Raw genomic sequence first — 22,668 nt, 5'->3', positions numbered from 1 at the left:
AGTTAGTCCACCCGACGGGGTTCGGGTCGATGACGTCGTGATGGGCTTGGGTGAACTCGTTGGTTTTGAAAATGTGTTAGCAGCTTCAAAGATGAACCAACGAGTTGTTGTTTTTCTTTCCGAGGAGCGCTATGTCGCTCAGGCGGTTGAAACTGGTTTGTCCTTACCGCCAGATATTTTCGTTAACGTTAGTATGTTGGACTCACCCGCGGTGAAAATCACTTTATCTAATTTACCGCCTTTTGTTAAAAACGAACAGATTTTGTCCGTTTTAACACAGTTTGGCACCGTGGTGTCAAAAATCTCCATGATTCCCTTCCATTTGCGTTCGGATTCTACAGTCCGCCATATCATGTCCTTTCGGCGGCACTGTTACATGGTGTTAAAAAACAATGCTCAATCGCTCAATGCCTCAGCTACGTTGGTCGTTGAAAATCGAAATTATCGAATGTACATCGCAACAGAGACAATGACGTGTTTCACGTGTGGTGCCTTCGGACATTTAAAAGGTGCTTGTCCGAAGTGTGTATCCGGCGGCACATCTAGACAGTCAGGAACAAATGCCGATCCTAGTGGCACATCTAGACGGACAGAACCAAATGTCGATCTTCGCAATGATAATGGCGCGTCTGGGACGGCAGATCAGCCTTCACATTCGAGCGCGGAAATCGATAATTCACCGGCTGATGACGCGGGTTTTACTACCGTGTCCTCCAGGAGGAGTTATAAAAGAGGAAGCGGTAATGAGGACATACAGGCGAGCGTTTCGAAAAAGATAGCGCCGTCGAATGAACGTAATGTTTCTCTTTTAGAAACAGAAGCTCCTGCAGCTGGTCTTCTGCTGCAGAATAGGTTCAGTGTGTTTGCTGAAATGGAAGAAGACGTTTCTGTTCATTCCTCTCATGAACAAGGACCAAGCGCAATGCCCCAAGATGTTGTGGTAACCACCCCGGTTACTGAAACTAAAGTCAAGAACCACAAACCTGCTCTCGTCCCGCGCCCTGCTGACGATGAAGTGTCTGAGGTAATGGAGGAAGAAGAAGCAGCAGCTCCAGAAGGAGAGTGCAAAGCCTCTGATATAAAAGCGTTAATCCCTGTTACGGTTTTTAAAACTCCCGCTGTGGAAACAGCTGCACCTTTAGTAGAAGACGATTTTCCCGTTATGAGAGCATCGGTTTCGGTGTGTGGGGGAAAAAATGAAGACTTTCCGGATTACGACTCAGATGGGGCCTCGTCGCTTGCCTCTAGTGCTAGTAGCGAGGTCTGGAATGACCCAGCAATAGCCAAGGAACTGGAGGGTGATGATGATTTATCACCCACGGAAATTCTAAAGTTTCTTCAGGACACCTTTCGAAAGAAAAAGGTTAAAATTGTAACCTTCTTCCCGAACCTGTCTGGCTTTATAAACTCCTCAAGACGTCTCCTCCTTAAGGCTGAACAACTTGGTGTGACTGAGTCGCAAGTTTTTCGCCTTAGAAAGTGTGTATTGAAAGCTCGGAAAGAGCTACAAGCACACCCTAACTTCCCTGTACATGATAAATCTTCCCTGCCTACACCATGACCTTCTCTGTTGTAACTTTAAATATAAATGGGGGACGTTCACCCCTGCGTAAAGCTAAGGTAAAGTTGCTTGTCGAGCAAAAACATTTCGATGTTGTTCTTTTGCAAGAAACAAGATGTAGCTCTTCGTGCATGAGCGAATGGACTCGCATCATGAAAGGACAGTGGTTCTTTAGTAGCTTGACCTGTCCTAGTGCTGGAGTGGCTATTTATTTAAATCCTTCTTTCTGTCCTGAAAATGTCACTTTTAAGGAGATTACTAAAGGGCATTTAGTTTCAGTTAATTTCTTTTATAATGGTTATAAACACACTTTCATAAATGTATATTCACCCAGTACGAGCACAGAAAGATTAGCTTTTTTCACACAGTTAGAAATGTCCCTCACACACCTTGATTTTGATGGCCTTGTTTGTCTGTGTGGGGACTTTAATTGCACACTGTATCCCACCCTTGATCGTAATGGAGAAGAGCCCCACCCATCAAGTACAACACCCTTAAAGAGAGCATTGTCCAAATTCTCCCTTATGGATGTATGGAGACTCCAGAACCCATCTGCACGGCAATACACGTGGTGCCGATGTGCAAATGGCCGGCTATCTCTTGCAAGGCTAGACAGATTTTACATCAATAATGACTCTTTAAACGTCATAGACCATGTCGACGCCACCCCAAGTGGTTTTTCGGACCATCACATGGTTGTTCTTCATATACTCTCCCCGGCTCGAAATCGTGGCACTGCCCATTGGACCTTCAATGTGAGTCTTCTGCAAGATGACGCTTTTCCGGTCGCCTTCCGAGCCTTTTGGGAAGCTTTACTACTACGGAAGCCTTCCTACTCCTGCCTCATACAATGGTGGGACAATGCGAAAACCCATATTAGGACCTTTTGCCAGCAATATAGCTCCTTTTGTACAAAGAACGAATCTGCGCTGCAATCTCTAATTGCCAAAGAAATATTGTCTCTCCAGTCAAGCCTCCCAGCTCCCAGTGCCGAAAGGACTAGTTCTTTAATAGCAACGAAGAAAGCACTCCTTGCTCAACTCTGTGCAAAACAAGCCAGAGGGGCTCTAATAAGGCTACGAATGGAGAACTACAGCTTTATTGATACTCCTTCCAAGTTTTTCTTTGCTTTGGAAGCACGAAAAAAGAGAAACCAGCAAATAGCTTCGCTGCAGGCACCAGGAGGCCGAACAACGCACGATCCAAAAGACATTAGAAGCTTGACAAAACAATACTTCTCTGACTTGTATTGCGCCAGAAACACTAAAGAAGACATGATTCGTTCCTTAACCACTTCTTTGCCCACCTTGTCCGAACCTGCATGTCAACAACTTGACAAGGAAGTGACTCTTGACGAACTCTTTACTGCGTTGCAAACTTTGCCCACAGGTAAAGCTTCTGGACTTGATGGAATCCCTGCAGAGTTCTACAAAACCTTCTGGGATTTGTTGGGACCTGAGTTGCTTGACCTCTTAGTTGATAGCCTACGAACAGGCTTGTTACCAATCAGCTGTCGCAGGGCTATACTTGCTCTCATACCTAAGAAAGGAGACCTCCAGCAGCTTAAAAATTGGCGTCCCATTTCGCTCCTCTGCACGGACTACAAGATTTTTTCAAAAGTTCTTGCCAACCGCCTCAAACCTCTGATTGGGGAGATTGTACACCCCGATCAATCCTATTGCATCCCTAAAAGGACAATACACGATAGCATTTTTATTGTACGTGACATGATTGACATTTGTATTGCTGAACATAGAAATGTTGGTCTGGTATTTTTAGACCAAGAAAAAGCTTTCGACACGATTGATCACTCTTATCTCTTTGCAGTTTTACGGGGGTTTGGTTTTAAGGAAAATTTTATTTGTTATATCAAAATATTGTATAATAATATTTTTAGCTTGCTCAAAGTTAATAACATCTTAAGTCAGCCTTTCCCTGTTACCAGGGGTATTCGTCAAGGGTGCCCCCTGTCTGGCCTTCTATACTCCCTATCAATTGAACCTTTACTACATCGTTTACGCACACGGCTACAAGGGTTTTATCCTCTGCCGTTAGAAAATCCCGTAAAGACCATTGCTTATGCGGATGACCTCTGTGCAATTGTGTACTCCGATGACGATGTTCGCGCTCTGGTTGAGTCTGTCGAGGAATTTAGCCTGGCAAGCTCGACTAAAGTTAATTGGGAAAAGAGCAAAGCTTTTTACTTAGGTCCACGGAATGAAACTCCCCCTCCAACCCTACCAGGGCACCTTGTATGGACCAATGAAGGAATACACTACCTCGGTGTCTTTCTTGGAACTCAAGATTTTATTTCAAAAAACTGGGAGTCGCTGATTACCAAAACCGAGCAGCGGTTGATAAAATGGAGGGGACTATTGAGGCAGCTTTCCTTCCGGGGTCGTACTCTGGTCATTAATAATCTCGCGGCATCAATGCTCTGGCATGTTTTTAAAGCACTGCAGGCCCCAGGTTTTATCCTTAAAAAACTTCAAAGCTCTTTTGTAGATTTTTTCTGGGGGGGAAAGCACTGGCTCCGGCCAGGAATACTAAGCCTGCCGACTGCAGAAGGTGGACAGGGGCTAATAGATGTGACGAGCAAAGTGATGGCTTTTCGCCTCCTTTCAGTACGAAGGCTTCTATACTCCGACGTCCCATGGAAAGCCTTTGCCCATTGTTTGCTTAGGCAAGCTGGGAAACTTGGCTATGGTGACGAGCTTTTTCTTCTCGACGCGAAGCGCGTGGATATGACATCGGTCCCGTTGTTCTACCGAAGCATGCTGGAAGCGTGGCAGGCTGTTTCTTTTCGCCGCGACACCAGTGCTTACTCCCTTCAGATGTTTTTAAATGAACCAATATTTTTAAATTCTTTTTTTGATGGGGTCTGTAGTGACAGATCTTTCATGCAAAAGTTTATTGATGTCGGCGTTACCAGAGTAAAACACCTCAGGAACCCCCTTGTACATAGATGGAAGCCAGCTGCTGACATTGCCGTGGCCACCAGTGTGAGGTCCATCAGAGTCATTGGCAGAATTTTCTCTGTGATTTTACGGACCTTTAAGCAAACCGGGTTAAAATGGGACCCAGACATAGAAGATGCCCTCCATCGATCCCAATGTCCTTTCCCAAATCTTTTAATTTAATTCAAAGTTTTAGGCTCTTTAACCAGATGGAGAAATCCTCAGTGTACAATCTATGTGTTCTCACTCTTTTTCCTGGCAAACCTGCAGAGCCACAAGCTCATTGGCGAGCGCTGCTCCAAGCTAACCGTTTCACAACAATAAACTGGCAGGTGATGTACAAAGAACCTACTGTCAAGCGCTCGGGTGATCTACAATGGCGGTTAGCACACCATATCCTGCCTTGCAACATCCTGTCCCACCGTATATGTCCTGAAAACTCGGAATTGTGCCCCTTTTGCGACACCCCAGAGACCATTTTTCACATTTTCATTGAATGTTCAAGGTTGGCCTCGTTTTTTAAAATCCTGTCACGTGTGATCCGGGGGCTCGGTTTGACTTTTACACATTGTGTTTTCATATTTGGTTTTAATGTTTTGTATCAATGTAAAAATGAATGTCTTTTAGCAAACTTTCTGTGTTCTGAGGCAAAACTTGCCATTTATTTATCGAGGAAACGAAAACTGCAGAACACTGACGTTTTAGCTGATGACGTTTTAACTGTTTTTAAAGCATTGGTTACATCGCGTGTTCTTTTTGAGTTTGAAACTCAAGATCCTGCTTTATTTAAAAATCGGTGGTGTGTGAAACAATCCTTATGTGGTATGGTTGGTGGTGTTTTAACAATCAATTTATAAATCTAAAGTATTGCTTCTCTGTTACCCCTTTCCTTCCTGGTTATTTCTTTTTGATGCCTGTACAAACATCTTTCACCATGTAAAACTTGTTTTCCTTGTAATAAAGGGGAAGAAAAGTCAAAAGTCTCTCTCTCTCTCTCTCTCTGTCCTTCTCTCTCTCCCTCTCTCCCTCTCTCCCTCTCTCCCTCTCTCCCTCTCTCCCTCTCTCTCTCTCCCACCCCTCTCTCTCTCTCCCACCCCTCTCTCTCTCTCCCACCCCTCTCTCTCTCTCTCCCACCCCTCTCTCTCTCTCTCCCACCTCTCTCTCTCTCTCTCTCTCTCTCTCCCACCTCTCTCCCTCTCCCTCTCCCGGTGCGTTGGGTGCGGTGTCATGGCGTCTGCTCGTGTTTTGGCATTGTAGCTCCGTGCTCGTGGTTTGTATCTTTCCCCTCCCCTTACCTCTTCTCACGTTTGTGTATCCCCCTCCACGTTATCATCCCTCCCCCCTCTTGAGAGTGAGAAAGTGAGAGAGCACACGTAGTGAGACCGGTAAAGGTGCCCCCTTAGGGCGGTTCCCTCTTCGGGTTTTTTTGCTTCGTGTTACAAATCACAATACATTTTTCCATTTCTTTTTTCGTAAATATTTTTATTTTTCGTTAGTCTACTGGAGCTTTTTGGCTTCATTAACCCTTTATACATTTATCCTTTGTTTAAACGTGGAAACAATGGCGGATAGCTCTCGTTACACGTCTCTTGAAGCGCTAACCCGGAAGCATGGGATAGTTTGTTCATCTCCGTCGGGAATCGACGTCGAGGCCATTATCCTTGCCGTCAGAGAGATAATCGGTTTGGATAATGTAAAAGCGGCTTCTCGCATGAATAAACGTGTGGTAATCTTTGTTTCCACAGTGCACATGGTTGCTCAAATAGTCGAGCACGGGCTTTTTTTTGCTCCCGACGTGTTTGTTCAAGTATGTCCACTCGACCCGCCAGCAGTTCGGGTTTCTCTCTCTAACGCTCCTCCGTTCCTTAAGAACAAAGGCCTGGTTACTGAACTAAACAAACTTGGTTCTGTCATCTCTTCAGTTACTATGGTTCCTGTACGAGGGAAAAATAACCGTTTAAAACACGTCATGTCCTTTCGTCATGTCCTTTCGTCGTTTTGTTTATATGATTTTACCGCATGGTGTAACCTCTTTAAATGCGGTATTGTCCTTCAAGGTCGAAGGTCACACTTATCGGGTCTTTGTCTCCACAGAGTCTCTAGTTTGTTTTGAGTGTGGTCAATATGGTCATTTAAAGGACTCGTGCCCGAAAAAGTCCACAGATAGAGTCACTAGCCGGAATCCGGAAAATAAGGTCTTGGCCGGTCCTCCAACCTTCGTTCAAGTGGTTAGTGAAGGTAATGGTGGAGCGTGCCCCCCCCCCTCCCACGCCTACTCCCCCAAGCCCTCTTCCTCCCACACATCTCCCTGCTCTTAAATGTTGTGTGCTCTCAAGTGTTTGTGTGCTTCCCCTTCTCTTGTCTTCCGCTCCCTCTTTTTATATATTTTATTTGTCTGGTTGATTTGTTTGTGAAGTAAATGTCAGCTCTTTCACGAGCCTCGATTGTTTACAGAAAAATAAATAAAAAAGTGCGACCTCCTCAGCAGTTGCCTTCAGTTTAGGTAACCCCTCAGCCTCCTCTGCCTTCAGAATATTCTGAGGGTAATGTGATAAATGCTGAAAATTTATTTGTTGGCCAGACAGCACCTGAGTCTCTCCGGTGTTCTGAGGGTAAACCTCCATGTGAGGTTGAGCCTCCATGTGTGTCCCTTGCTGAAGCTTGTGCTGATTGTGCCACGCCTTCCTCTGTGGGGAGTGGTGAGTGTGTCGGAACTAGTGATCCGTCTGTGATGGAATCCTCCACTGAGGCAGCTGAGCCTTGTCAAGCTCATGGTCAGCAGGGTGATAGTGCTGAAGCCTCAGATTGTCGCGTTGATGAGCCCATTGCCTCGGCAATGCACTCTCAATGCAATGATTGTGACTCTGATGGGGGTTCTTCCGTTGCCTCACTGAGTGATGGTGAGGCCGACTTCTCATCGGAGCATGTCTCTGGAGACTCTGTCCCCCCTGCTGAAATTGTGGATTTCCTACAAAAAACTTACCGCAAAAGGTGCGTGAAAATTTGCGATTTATTCGTTGACACTCACGCCTTCATTAGTGGGGCTCAGGAAGTTGTACAACAATCTGCGGCCCTTCATATTTCTGATCAATCACTGAAAAGACTGAAGAGGTACCTTGTCACAGCAAGGAAAGAATTAAACCTGTAATGGCTGTGTTGCTGCCTATGTTATTATGAACATAGCAAGTTTGAACATTTATGATGGGTGCAGTCAGCTGCGTCGGTCCCAGACTGTGCAATTAGCCAGGAGGGAAAAGATTGATGTACTTTTATTGCAAGAAACTCGTGCCACTGCAGACTGCATGGCTGATTGGCACTTGGTTTTTTAGTAATACAGATTCTGTGAGTGCGGGTATTGCTTTTTTGTCAGTTCACGTCTACTGTCCCCCCCATCTTCAAGGAAATCGTACCAGGCTATCTAGCCTCTGTTGAGCTTAAATACAATCGGCAACGATTTATGTTTGTTAACGTCTATGCTCCAAGCGATAGTACAGATAGAGGAACTTTTTTTAATCAGTCCTTTAATTTCCTGAGACACCTCTCTTCTGATACGTTGTTGTGCTTAGGGGGTGACTTTAACTGTACTTTAAACCCAACTTTAGATCGGAACAGTGCAGAGCCACATCCAGCTTCAAGTAGGCCTCTTTCCAGTATAATTTTGCGGCATGACCTCAACGATGTATGGCGGCAACAACACCCAAACCTGCAGCAATTTAGCTGGTGTCGGGTTCTACTAAATCATCTTTCACTTGCTCGTCCTGATAAATTTTATATTCCTAACTCTGCTGTCAATCTTGTGACATATACAGCTATTGTCCTTTCTGGTTTCTCTGATCATTCTTTGGTAAAACTGTGTTTTTCTTTTCCTCGTTTCAAACGCCGCACCTTGTATTGGTCTTTTAACACCTCACTTCTGAGCGATCCTTTCTTTAAATCATCCTTTGTGGTTTTTTGGGACAAGGTTGTTTATTTCCAACATCGTTTCCTAAATCTCTGTCAGTGGTGGGACTATGATAAAGCGCAGATCCGTGTTTTCTGTCAGCAATACAAAACCAATTGCTCTCAAAGTAAACAATTATGTATTGATGCCTTGAAACAAGAAATTCTACGATTGCAGGAAGGTGCTGATTGCTGAGGTCCTCAGTGATGAAAGACGGTGTCAATTCCTCTTTGAAAAACAAACTCTGCTAAAGGAATTAATTCAAGAAAATGGTATTGGTGCCTTAGTCAGGCTGAGAGTGAATGGTTTACTGTCTTCAGACACATGTTGAAAATATTTCTTTAAGTTTGAGAAGACGACCAAGGCGAGCCAGCAAATGCTTAGTCTTCGGGCTAGTGATAATACGGAGATTGTTCATTTTGTTCGGTCTTACTTTGAGAATGTGTTTTCCTTTAAGCCTAATGCTGTGCCTGCAATGCAGAATATTACGACCAATTTACCGCAGATAGATGAGCATCAGCGGCATGTCTTGGATGAGAACATTACTCTTGGTGAACTTAAAACTGCGCTAGATGACCTTGCTGATGATAAGGCTCCTGGTTTTGATGGGTTACCAGCTGAATTTTATAAAACCTTTTGGGACATGCTTGGTCCTGCTTTGCACTCAGTGTTTTTATACAGTCTGCGTGAGGGATTGTTACCACTTAGTTGTCGACGTGCAGTTGTTTGCCTTATCCCGAAGAAAAACGACCTGCAATTGATACAGAACTGGCACCCAATTTCTCTTCTCTGCACAGATTACAAGATTTTTGCCAAAGTGCTAGCTAACCGTGTAAAGACTGTTTTAAGCACAGTTATACATCAGTTCATCATTCATCAGCCGGACCCCCTGGTGTTGCCTTAGCGGTTAGGGTGCCGGCTTAGGATCCTGGGTTCGAATCCCGGTTGATCGCTGAATTAACACCAGGGGGGTTGACTCAGCCTGTCATCCTTCCGAGGTCGGCAAATTGAGTACCAGTTCACTGGTAATTCCCTGTGTCACAAGAGGCGACCACCAGGGTTGGCGGCAGGAAGGGCATCCGGCTGTAAAACATTGCTTCAAAAAGGGGACCACGGTGCCTGAAAAAGGCGAACCCCTGCTCTGCGGGGAAAAATGGCCTCCAAAGGTGGTTTTTATACATCTGGATCAATCGTACTGTGTTATGCACAGATCTATGCATGATAACATTTTTGTGGTACGAGACCTGTGGGATGTGTGTGCATTTCAACAACAACATACCGGTCTCTTTTTTATTGACCAAGAAAAGGCTTTTGACTCTGTTAATCATGAGTATTTGTTTCACATTTTAAAGCAATTTGGTTTTGAGGCATCTTTTATTTCTTATGTATCCTTATTGTATAATCACATTTTTAGCTTGATCAAAATCAATGATGGTCTCTGTTCACCTTTGCGGATTGGGAGGGGAATTTGGCAAGGTTGTCCCTTATCTGGAATCTTGTACTCTCTTTGCATTGAGCCCCTTTTGATTCGTTTACGATCTTCTCTTAGTCTTATGGGCTTTTCAGTGACCATCAGAAAAGCCCGTTATCATTTCGGCCTATGCTGATGATGTATGTGTTGCTGTTCGCAGCAGTAATGAGATTTTGGGGAAAAAAATGTTTTTCAACTTCAATTGTTTATAAAATGTGATATCACGTATATTACAAATACATTTGTGCAAAATAATTGTTTGAATTATGATTGGTGTAAACCATGACAAAACGGCAACTCGGGTACAGTCATTTATCAATATATCTACACGTCTTGGCAGTGTCTGTGTTGTCACTTAAAGACCCTCTCAAACTTTTGTTTCCGTGTTTGTGAAGTGTTTTTAATAACGTTGTGGTGGTTTTGAATCACGTGGTGGTGAGGTATTTTGAATTATGTGGTAGTGAGGTGTTTTTAAATGATGTGGTGGTGAGGTGTTTTTTAAATCTCATGGTGGTGAGGTGTTTTTAAATCACATGGTGGTGAGGTGTTTTGAATTATGTGGTGGTGAGGTATTTATAAAATTACGTGGTGCTGAGGTGTTTTTAATTATGTGGTGGTGACTGGTGAGGTGTTTTGAATTAGTTGGTGATTAGGTGTTTTGAATTACTTGGTGGTGAGGTGTTTTTAATTTCGTGGCTGTGAGGTGTTTTTATTACGTGTTTTATGGCTGAGTTGTTTTTAATTTTGTGGTGGTGAGGTGTTTTTATTACATGTTTTATGGCTGTGAGGTGTTTTTATTACGTGTTTTATGGCTGTGAGGTGTTTTTAATTTTGTGGTGGTGAGATGTTTTTATTACGTGTTTTATGGCTGTGAGGTGTTTTTAATTTCATGGTGGTGGGGTGTTTTTATTACGTGTTTTATGGCTGAGGTGTTTTCAATTTTGTGGTGGTGTGTTTTTATTATGTGTTTTATGGCTGTGAGGTGTTTTTAATTTCGTGTTTTATGGCTGAGGTGTTTTTAATTTCGTGTTTTATGGCTGTTTTTAATTTTGTGGTGGTGGTGTTTTTATTACGTGTTTTATGGCTGTGAGGTGTTTTTAATTTTGTGGTGGTGAGGTGTTTTTATTACGTGTTTTATGGCTGTGAGGTGTTTTTAATTTTGTGTGTGGTGAGGTGTTTTTATTGCGTGTTTTATGGCTGTGAGGTGTTTTTATTACGTGTTTGATGGCTGTGAGGTGTTTTCAATTTCGTGGTGGTGAGTTGTTTTTAATTATGTGGTGATGAGGTCTTTTGAATTACGTGGTGGTGTGTTTTTAAATGACGTGGTGGTTAGGTGTTTTTAATTTCGTGGCTATGAGGTGTTTTTATTACGTGTTTTATGACTGAGGTGTTTTCAATTTCGTGGTGGTGAGGTGTTTTTAATTTCGTGGTGGTGAGGTGTTTTTAATTTCGTGGTGGTGAGGTGTTTTTAATTTCGTGGTGGTGAGGTGTTTTTAATTTCGTGGTGGTGAGATGTTTTTAATTTGTGGTGGTGGTGTTTTTATTACATTTTTATGGCTGTGAGGTGTTTTAAATTACTTGGTGGTGAGGTGTCTTTAATTACGTGGTGGTGAGGTGTTTTTAATTACGTGGTGGTGAGGTGTTTTAAATTACGCGGTGGTGAGGTGTATTCCTCCCAAACTTCCAGTCTGCACCTACCCCTCCCCTATGTATGTACTGGGGGGTTCTTTCTTGAAAAAAAAAACATTCAACCTAAATTGCCTATAAAAATGTAATATCACAAACACAACAAATACATTTGTGCAAGATAATTGTTTGTATTATGATTGGTGTAAATCATGACAACACAGCAACTCAGGTACAGTCATTATACAACAACAACAACAACAACAACAACAGGCATTTTAAGGCCATTTTCCCTGCAAGAGTGGGGGTTAGCCTTGCGGTCCCCTGACGATGTTCTCCATTTTGCCCTATTTTCTGCATCTTCTCCATTTTGCCCATCTCAACCTGTTTCTCTTCACAGCATCCATCACAGGCTCTATTCCCATCATCTTTCGCAATTCATCATTTGTCTTCCTCTCAACGATACTCCACACATCCACCGAACTATTCGCATTTCCACCCTTTCCAGCCTTCGTTGCTGCTCTATGTTCATTAACCATGTCTCACTCCCATAAATCATAACACTTCTCGCACATGCAGCATAGCATACACCTTTCCCTTCAGCTTCAATGACACTCCCCTCCTCGTCAGCACGCCACTCAGTTCCCGAAACTTCTTCCATGCACATCTCACTCGAGCAACCGTTGCCGAGTCTGATCCACCTTCTCCATTCAGCATGTCTCCAAGGTAATAAAATGTTTTCACACCTTCCGGCTTCACGCCATCTCCAAGATCCAACTCAACATTTTCTCCATCTGCAGCTCACTCTGTGCACACCTTACACTTGAATGTAGCTGCCACACTGGTTTAATGACCCTCTCAGACCACTACATTTTTGATGAACCCACTCAGCGCACATTGTACATTGAATGGAATTCACTCCGACACCCTTCTTGCACACAGCACATGGCCACTTCCCAGTTCTTTCCACCTCACCACATGCTTTACCACTTGCCATCACCTTCGTTTTTCCGATATTCACCTTCAGACCTTTTGTCTCCATACATTCCTTCCACTTGTTCATCTTCTCCTTCAGTCCATCCATACTTTCTGCAATCAACACCAGATCATCTGCATACAACAACTCCCACGGTAAACCCTCCTTTACGTTCTGAGCCAGCACCTCCATCACAGCTACAAATAGTAGTGGACTTAGTACCGACCCCTGATGCACTCCCACCTTCACCTCAAACTCACCACTGTTCCCGTCCTTCGTCCTTACAGCTGTGCGCGCTCTTTTGTACATTGCCATCACTATTCTCATCAACCATTCTTCCACTCCTAGCTTCCTCAATGCCCACGTCACTACTTCATGTGGAACCTTATCGAATGCTTTCTCCAGATCAACAAACCCAAGAAACAACTTCTTCCTCTTCTCCATATACTTCTCCTGCAACTGCCTCACAATAAAAAGCGCGTCTGTCGTTCCTCTTCCTGGCATAAATCCAAACTGCATTTCGTCGATCTTCACTTTCTTCCTTATCCTCCTCTCCATCACCCTTTCCAATACCTTCATTCCATGCTCCAATAACTTTATCGCTCGATACGAGCCACAGTCCAGAGGGTCACCTTTCCCCTTGTATAGAGGGACGAGGGTACTCAGTTCCCAATCCACTGGAGTGCGGCCTTCTTTCACCACCAGATTGCAGATCTCTGTCATTCTCTATTCATTAATTTATCAGTCATTATCCTCAGCTTAAATAAGCCCGTTCCTCAGTAACGACGCTTGGTGAGGCGAGCGTAGCTAGCCGAGCCAAGCTAGTATATATATATATATATATATATATATATATATATATATATATATATATATATATATATATATATATATATATATATATATATATATATATATATATATATATATATATATATAGGCCGACAGTCACGTGAAAAAGTAAGTACACCCCATGTACAATTTTGACTTTTTCAAAATATTTCAACATGCAGCTGATTTGACAAACAGACAGATTTGATCTTCATTTCAACAATATTGATAGATAAAGGTGATATAATATAACAAATATCATGAAACATTTACATTTTGTAGTCCATCGTATCATTTAAATAGACATAGGCCTAAATGCAAATTTTGCATGTCGAAAAAGTAAGTACACCCTTGTCTCTAATAGGTGGTATTGCCCCCTTTGGCAGAAACAACCTCAAGTAGGCGTTTCTTTTAACTGTCTACCAGTCTCTGACATCGACTGGGAGAAATTTTTGCCCACTCCTCCATGCAGAATTCTTTCAGCTGTGCGATGTTTGAGGGGTTTCTTGCATGTACAGCTCGTTTCAAATCCCCCCACAACCTCTCGATAGTATTTAGATCCGGGCTTTGACTTGGCCATTCCAGAACCCTCCATTTCTTTATTTTCAGCCATTCCTTGGTGGATTTACTGGTATGTTTAGGGTCATTGTCATGTTGCAAGGTCCACCTTCGGTTGAGCTTCAACTTTCCGACATATGGCCTCACATTATCCTCAAGCACCCTCTGGTACAATGAAGAATTCATCGTGGATTCTATGTTGGTGGGCTGCCCAGGCCCTGATGCAGCAAAGCTGCCCCAAACCATAATATTTCCACCACCATGCTTTACAGTTGGTATCAGGTTCTTGTGGTCAAATGCTGTCTTTGGTTTTCGCCAAACATGTCTTCTGGTGCTGTGGCCAAATAGCTCTACCTTTGACTCATCTGTCCAGAGCACATTGTTCCAGAAGTGCTGGTCTTTGGCAAACTTTATTCTTTCCCTGATGTTCTTTCTGGACAGCAAAGGTTTCCTCCTGGCACACTTCCCATGCAGATGGGATTTGTGCAAATTTGTGCACAAATTTGTGCAGCCTCTTTCTTATGGTGGACTCATGCACTTTGACATCAACAGTGGCAAGAGCTACCTGTAGGTGCCGTGATGACATTCTGGGGTTCTTAGTGACTTCTTTCAGCATCTTGCGGTCTGCTCTCGGGCTGAACTTGCTGGGGCGGCCTGGCCTGTACAAGTTGGCAGTTATTTGGAATCTTCTCCACTTGTAGATGATCTTTCGGACAGTCGAATGATTGATTTCAAATTGTTTGGAGATCTTTTTAAATCCCTTCCCAGACTCGTAGGCATCTACAACCTTCTTTCTGAAGGCCTCAGAGAGCTCTTTTGATCTCGGCATGGTGACGCTGCACACTTCGACAACAAAGAGCAAACCAAACTAAATGTCTGAGGTTTAAATAAAACAGGTTCTTCCAAGATCCTCTCTAACAATGTTCTAATCATTTGCACCTGTTCTGGTGCACCTGATTCTAATTTTAGTTATTTGAAGTAGTGATAAATGTAGGGGTGTACTTACTTTTTCCACATGCAAAATTTGCATTTATGTTTATTTAAATTATACAATGGACTACAAAATGTAAATGTTTCATGATATTTGTTATCTTATATCACCTTTATCTATCAATATTGTTGAAATGAAGGTCAATTTGCTGGATGTTGAAATATGTTGAAAAAGTCAAAACTTTATGTGGGGTGTACTTGCTTTTTCACTTGAGTGTGTGTATAATAATTTTTTTATTTCTGATAAACCGCTTGCTTTGACAAGGTCATAATTGCACATTTCTACAACAAGAAAGTGTGGATTGTATTTAATTACTTTGTAAAACTTCTTTGTTGGGATTCAGCATTAATCGGCTTGAATGAGATGAGAACTTTTTGTTTGTCAAGTGGAAGTGATGTCGGCTTTGTGGTTAGCAGAAGTGAAACGTCATGGTTGGTTGTAAAGCAGAAATGTTACCCATCAACAGTAAATGCTACTGATTACATGTCTCTCTTGCTCCCTGGGGCACAGGAAGTGCACCTCGGGGATGTTGTGGTAAGAACTTGGGATTAGCTATCTGCTGTAAACAACAACAAACTAGAGTGAAGTCTATGGCACGCCATCGCAAATCCCCACGCTTCCCAACTAAAACAAAGTTAAAAGATGGTAAAAGGTTCCACCATGAATTCCACCATCAATGGCAATATCAAATTCTGAGTTAATTTTTTCCCCTATTTTGATGCACGTGACCTTCAGTCCACCTATGAGGCATGAATGAGAGGTCAAATCCAATAAAATAGTTACATTTCATGCATCTCCAATAGTGTAGCAGCATAGCAAACCTGTTGTGCATTTTGTGATACAAGCACCAAATTTGGCACAAATGTACATTAATATGTTGCGAACATTTTCAGATATTGGGCCACTTGAAATTCCGTAATTTTTTTTTTCAAATTTTTTCAAATTTCGTAATTTCAAATTTTTCGGGTGACACCGTCACAATTTCGGTCTTCGAGGCCGGCCGATATAGTGGGGCGGCTTAGCCCAAATATTCAAAAGAATTGTGCATTTTGTGATACAAGCACCAAATTTGGCACAAATGTACATTAATATGTTGCGAACATTGTGTGGTCAGCAATGAAGACGAGAGTCTGAATTACATGTATGCAAAAGACCTTGTGAACCAGTGAAGCAAATACACGGGTAAGCATGAATTAAATCTAGGGCATGATATAATTTCCATGATGTTTACCTCTACACTCAATGGTGGAAGGAGGTAATGTTTTGATCCCAGCTTGTCTGTATGTCTGTTTGTCTGTTAGTCCACAAAATTCCAGACAAAGCTTGTAGTAGTGGTAGTTGTAGTGGTAGTGGTGATAACAGAAATTGTTATATAGAACTGAACTTATATTATTATTATATGCAGAAAATAACTTCATTTCTATATGCCCTGCAGTGGACAGGTTAATTGGTTTATGCACTGAAGGGGTCACCCTGGTGTGCACTGCTGTGTTCTGCCTCACTGAGTTGTTCAGGTATGATGTACTCAGCACAAGCTTCCGGTCGGCCCGGAGGTGGGGGTGCGGGGCCTGTCACGGAACGTCAAAACAAACGGCCTGCCGGGGCCGCCCAAAAGTCGGGCGTGAGGGGCGCGTCCACTAATGGAACGCCTCTTGCTTCCCAGATCGAGGGCCACGTGGTCAGGAGAACCTCGTCCCTTCCGGTCACACTTTGCCTATCGGCCGGCCTCGAAGACCGAAATTGTGACGGTGTTACCCGAAAAATTTGAAATTACGAAATTTGAAAAAATTTGAAAAAAATAATTACGGAATTTCAAGTGGCCCAATATCTGAAAATGTTCGCAACATATTAATGTACATTTGTGCCAAATTTGGTGCTTGTATCACAAAATGCACAATTCTTTTGAATATTTGGGCTAAGCCGCCCCACTACAATGCTGATTACATGTACAAAGTTTCATTAAAAAAAAAAAACGTTTAGAATGTGTCTAATTTTCATTTTCTGGTGTTTGACCTTTTGACCCCACCCTTTTGGGCAGGGTCAAATGATATTGTTCTTGCACCTTAGCTTCTTGCGATGTGGTGATCGTAACGACCAACTTTGAATTTCCGTTTAACCGTTTAGCAGGAGATAGTGTGATGGACAGACAGACAGACAGACAGATGGACGGAAAGACAGACTAACAAAATACCCCCGTTTGTTTGTTTTTCCTGAAAGCGTGGGGATAAAAACGTATTTTTCAGTGTATTGATGGCAATTCATCCGGTGTGTTCAATACACTTTCTGGCCACTGGTCAGTGTATTTGTGATATGTATAAATTGCTTGATAGACTTCCATGACTCATTATTCCACTGCTATGTGTTATGTTTGTGTTCACATCTGAAGCTCTGACTCGTGATGCAGGGAACCCAAGTTCAAAACTTCAAATCCCAGATGTTTACCAATTGCCTTCTACTTTCGTTGTAATTAATGTAAAATTACACAAATTGGCAAACTCTACTTGAGGTTTTTGTCCTGCATTGTTGTAGTCGTCAGACTCCCGAATATGTATAAATGTGTATAAATATATATTAACGGATGCGTATAAATCCTATACCTGGCAGTCAATACAATCAAACACATCCGGAAATCAAGTGTATTTGTATTGTCTATTGAAACAACAACAGGGGTGGGAATACACAAGGTGAAGCAATGCAATTAATCCCCACTACACATAGTGCCCGAGTCTTATCTATTTGAGCTCTTCATCTATTTGAGCCTTACCGGGCCCATTCACACCTCAGTAGATAGACAAAATAATCAATAGGACTGAAATACCTGGGCTGCATCCAACAGGACTCCATGGTTGAGATGTTGTTCTGAAATGTTTTTTTATTGTGTCTACAATGATCTCGGGCCCGTCGAGGAGCTTGGAGGCTACATCAAATGTATGTCGAGGATAAATTATAAGTTGCCGATATTTGTATGAATTATGGATTGTTTTTGAAAATGGACAAACTGATGTGGTATACAGTATTTAAACTTGGGATCCCAGCATTGTGTGAGCTTTGTTATTTTGGGAATGCCGAACAGGTGTACTTTGTGATCCTTTAAAAAAAAATTGGGAGGGGAAAAAAAAAACCAAAATCTTGTTGGGCTTGTAAACATTTTTGCACTGTAGTCTTGTGGATATGGATTTGTAAAATGTTCTTGTCTCTGCAATATAACATCTGATCTGAATAACATCTAGTTTGCAGCACTGATGGTGTTTCAGGACTTTTAATGCTGTACCTTTGAGCAAATGATGCCCACTGAAGCACTCTTCCTTTTCTTCTCTTTAAAATAAGCTTCCTAAAATAGAAATTGTATTGCATAACACATTTAAAAGATTGCTATGTTGAGATGTGAAAGTATATCGAGTTACAATATTCTCCATCTGTTTTTCCCAAACCCTTCAATTGCAGGTTTTGGACGGTCTATATGTCGGAAACATAAGGGGTAAGATTCTGTTTTGTAGTATTTCACGGAAATAAAATTGGTGTATACTATATATATATATATATATATATATATATATATATATATATATATCAATCAAACAATGGAATCGTTTCAAGAAACCGCTTTGTGTGACAGATTCCACTGATAAGGAAGCTCTTCAGGCAAACAACATCACGCACGTTCTTTCCATCCACGATACGGCACGGGAAGCTTTGGAGGTGAATTTGTAGGCTTTCATTTTATTTGAGTTGCTGTGTTCCTTTGTAAAGGTGAATGAAAGAGCTTTGAAACCAAAGATCTTGTTCAACAACATATTCTGGTGTTATTACAAACAATGTGAAAATGATTGAAAATTTATCTTAATATTCCATACGTTTTCTATTCGGTAAAGTATATCGCATCTTGTAGAGGTTAGGTGCAGCACAATTGCTGATGATTACCTTGCTTAAATTGCTGTTGTCAGCCTGGTGTTGGCTTAGCGGTTAGGGTGCAGGCTTGGGATCCTAGGATCCTGGGTTCGAATCCCGATCGATCGCTGAATTAACGCCAGGGGGGTTGACTCAGCCTGTCATCCTTCCGAGGTCGGCAAATTGAGTACCAGCTTGCTGGGATGAATGATCCCGGTGTGTACCCAGATTTAGAATAGGTACACGGTATCCCTGCGCATCGAAGAGCGTGACCAAGGGTTGGCGTCAGGAAGGGCATCCGGCCATAAAAACATTGCCTCAAACAGGGAACCATGAGGTCATGGGGCCCGCAAGGCTAACCCCCGCCCTAGGGGGGAAAATGGCCTTAAAACGATCATTCATTCATTCATTCACCGTGCATTATCGAGTTTAAAAAAAAAAAGAAAAAAAAAAAGACAAGTGGCATTAGGGAGAATGAAAGTCAATTTTCTAAGTCTGGAAAATGTTGTAGGATAAGGCCATAAAACTGAAGTTCAAAATTGGCATTGGGATAAGAGCAGACCTTTCTCACGCTAGCATCAGGATAAGAGCAGAATTTGCTCACAAATTCAGATTAAAGCTTGATCAGCACCTGAAGATGAGACGGGCTTCTCTCGTGACCTATACCACACAAGATATTCGTCGGTGCTCGCCACCTTGCCTGTCTTGTCCTTGTCCAAAGTTAAGTGGGATGAGCAACTGAACAGTCTTGCTCAGCTGATGCTTGGCCTAGGCCTTGCCACCAGCCCAATGCTTCCTGCTGGATTGACCTTCTCGCAAGGGTTTAAAGTGTTTGTAAATGCTTGCGAATGGTCTACTCGACAGTCGACAGGAACAAACAACTTTATGAATGTGTTTTTTCTATGTATTTGTTTTGGTGTTTTACTTTTTTAATTTGCAAAACTGCACCTTCAGCACAGCGCTTTCTATTTGTTGTCAAGTTATGAACACCTTTTATAAACTGCTCTACTGACGTAACTACTTGATTATACTTGTATCAACAAGGTAAGTGTAATCATGTTGGTTCCTTGTCTTTTGAATCCTCATTATCTGTATTACCCAACACTCCAGCAATTCGTTACTGAATACTCAATTAACCCTTGCTCTTAGACAACTGGCACTTTCATCATAAACCCTTCAATGAGCCCTGACTCTGAAGCAAGTTGTAAGTTGTCATTTGTACTCAAGTTGGGAACACATCTTGTGCATTGTAACTTGCATAATCATAACTGTAAACCTGTGTGATGTGATTGGTCTCTGGCTTAATCGTCAGAGAAAACAATATATGAATTGCAATTTTAATGTGAGAAAAAAAAAAAGCCCAATTATGTAATCAGTTGTGCAGACACAGTACATTGGCTGTTTTGATATGACTTGTATAATGTTAATTTAAAACGGGTTTTAAAAAGTTGGGGCGATTCATCAATGTGTTTGCCCTCCTTCGGGTGGACGTTAAACCAGGCATCCCATCTGCCAATAGACGTTAGATCCCACGGTGTCCTTTGCGAAGAGAAGGGAGCTATCGCCGGCACCATGAACAAATTACAACCTCCTGCCCTGACTTCCTGTGTCGGAGTGGTGACACATCCAGGATTGTAACCCCAGTCAAGAAACTGCTCTGGCAAAACGACTCCATATAAAGCATGATACACGTTGGCAATTTGAAGTCATTTAGAAATTAATATATAATTTCTAGTCATTTTTGCATTTGCAGGCATTGTAACTCTTATTGTTATTATTTTAATTGAGTCACATGACATCTTGCTTGACAGAAAGTAACCAGCATTACTGATTTTGTTTCTCTAATTTGAAAAGTAAAAGTTGTTTTCCTGCTGTAAATATTTTGATGCTTTAGGAGCCATAAAAGGCAAAACTTTTGAAGCCTAGCCTTCCTGTTCCTGACACCTGCCATCCCTCTTCCATAAATCCCAATCTCCTCCACTGCCCTTACCCCTATCTCCTTCCAACTTCCTCTTCTTTCACCTCTATCTGTTTTATCCCCGAATTTATTTTCTCTTCCTTTTCTCAATATATCTGATGTCTCTTTCTTGCAATAGTCCCTTTTCAAGGAATGGAATGTTGATGTAATTGAGGGCTTTTGTAATGTTTGCTGTCATTGCTTCATCCAGTGGATGTTTCTTTTGCCAGGGCATAACATACTTGTGTATCCAAGCAGTTGACACTCCTTATCAGAACATGTGAGTACATAGATGACCACTGTCCCTTATGAGAAAGTCGTGTTGATTTATTACCTAATACATTGTTTTGATGATAAAAAGAAAAACTATTTTGAAACTTTATCAAAATTTGAAATATAGCCTATTTCCCTTGCTTGTTATTTGTTTAATTCTCCCTTTGGTTGAGGCTGAATGGAGTATTTATTTTCCTATTGGATGTCATACTTCTGCACTTTACACTTTTCCTTTTGCTACACTTTTTGCCTTGCTAATATTTGTCATTCATGGATTTGAATAATGTTTAATTGTGTGTAATAATGTGTAATTGAATAATTTTGTGTCCCTCGCCCCATCTGTGATTGTGACTTGACGCCTTAGTTTTTATCGGATTTATTTTACTTCATTGCATATAGTTATTATTGCTTTCATTCTCCGTTTATTTGTTCGGGATTAATGTTACGGATTCGTCACTTCCGTTGTTGTGGTTTTCATCCACTGTAAACATTTTTGATTCCATGTACTATTATTGTTGTCGTTTGAGGGAAATAGATATTGCTATTTTCAAAAGGTAAAAAAGTTAGTTTTAAATGAAACCATAACCGGACGACGAAGAAGAAGAGGAAGAGGAGAAAAAGAAGGCGGAGCGAGTGAGTCGGAGAAGAAGCATAGTTGCTTTGCGGTTTGGAGCGAACGTTGGCGAGCAAGAGTCACGAGTGAACTTTGGGTTTCCCAGGAAAGGGTTTCCTGCGACAGAGTTGTTATCGCTGTGACAGATCAACCTGCGTGTCAGGTTTGGCGGTGGATTCCGAGGAGAATCATCGTCGTGCCGTTACGCCTCGAACGGGCCGTCAGCCATTTTGACTCGCGCGCTTTGCGCATCGCGCAAGGTCTTTGCTTCGCTTCAACCGTTTTCACTGCGTAACGTGGATTTTGAAGGTAAATCGGCGGTTCGCCGATTTGGAGCCGTGAAACGTCCATACCCGAGGGTGTGATTTCCCAGTTGTCTGGAGGGCGCCTTTGGATTTCCCAGTCACCTTGAGGGTGCCTTTGCACAGCTTTGGCCGCGTGACTGTGACTGTCATCCGAACGGGATTCTGGTCTCGATTAGACATCGTTCTGACGATCGCTGGAGCGGATCGACTTTGGCTTGAAATCGGAATCAACTTTGGTTTGAAGCCGGGAAAGAGACATTGGGAATGTTCTTGTTTCACTCACTTGGAGCACAGTGAGTTATATATTACAAAACTGATGGTACCATCATAGGATATATATTGATTGTACTTTTGATTACTATTATTATTGTACTGTTATTCTTGTGTGATCTTAATACAATATTTGTTTGTTGGTAACAATTGGTGTGGCTTCACCATTGATCTTTGACATACAGAATAACACATTTTTCTGCCGTGACTCCTCTCGGGGCTTCGAGGTACACCATGACCAGGGGGTTGGGGAGGAGCACGTAACATTAAACCCGTTTGGTTTTATTCAAAGCTTTATCCCGGTGTGTACCCTGGTTAGAATAGGTACACCGAATCCCTGCGTGTCGTAAGAGTCGACTAAGAGGGTTGGCGTCAGGAAGGGCATCTGGCCATAAAAACATTGCCTCAAAAAGAGAACCATGACAATTACAACTGCATACAGGCAGGGTAC

General features: G+C 42.2%; 1 protein-coding gene across 2 annotated transcripts in view; it reads left to right on the top strand.

The window, feature by feature from the left end:
* The window catches only part of DUSP22 (dual specificity phosphatase 22), a 63,843-nt gene that overhangs the window by 14,750 nt on the left and 26,425 nt on the right, over window positions 1-22,668 (top strand). Inside the window, exons 1-4 of one of the 2 annotated variants that reach the window (XM_078784461.1) lie at window positions 6,001-6,325; window positions 18,356-18,389; window positions 18,528-18,610; window positions 20,987-21,036. In XM_078784461.1, coding sequence (XP_078640587.1) covers window positions 6,080-6,325; window positions 18,356-18,389; window positions 18,528-18,610; window positions 20,987-21,036 — 413 coding nt within the window. In that variant the 5' untranslated portion in view covers window positions 6,001-6,079. Of the gene's footprint in view, window positions 1-6,000; window positions 6,326-18,355; window positions 18,390-18,527; window positions 18,611-20,986; window positions 21,037-22,668 lie in introns of those variants that run through there. The other variant, XM_078784462.1, reaches the window with a different exon arrangement.

Source organism: Myxine glutinosa, chromosome 9 (genome assembly GCF_964187855.1).
Source record: "Myxine glutinosa chromosome 9, kmMyxGlut1.1, whole genome shotgun sequence".
NCBI classification, from domain to species: domain Eukaryota; kingdom Metazoa; phylum Chordata; class Myxini; order Myxiniformes; family Myxinidae; genus Myxine; species Myxine glutinosa.
Note: the sequence above shows the minus strand (reverse complement) of the source record. Positions and strands in the feature narration are given on the sequence as shown.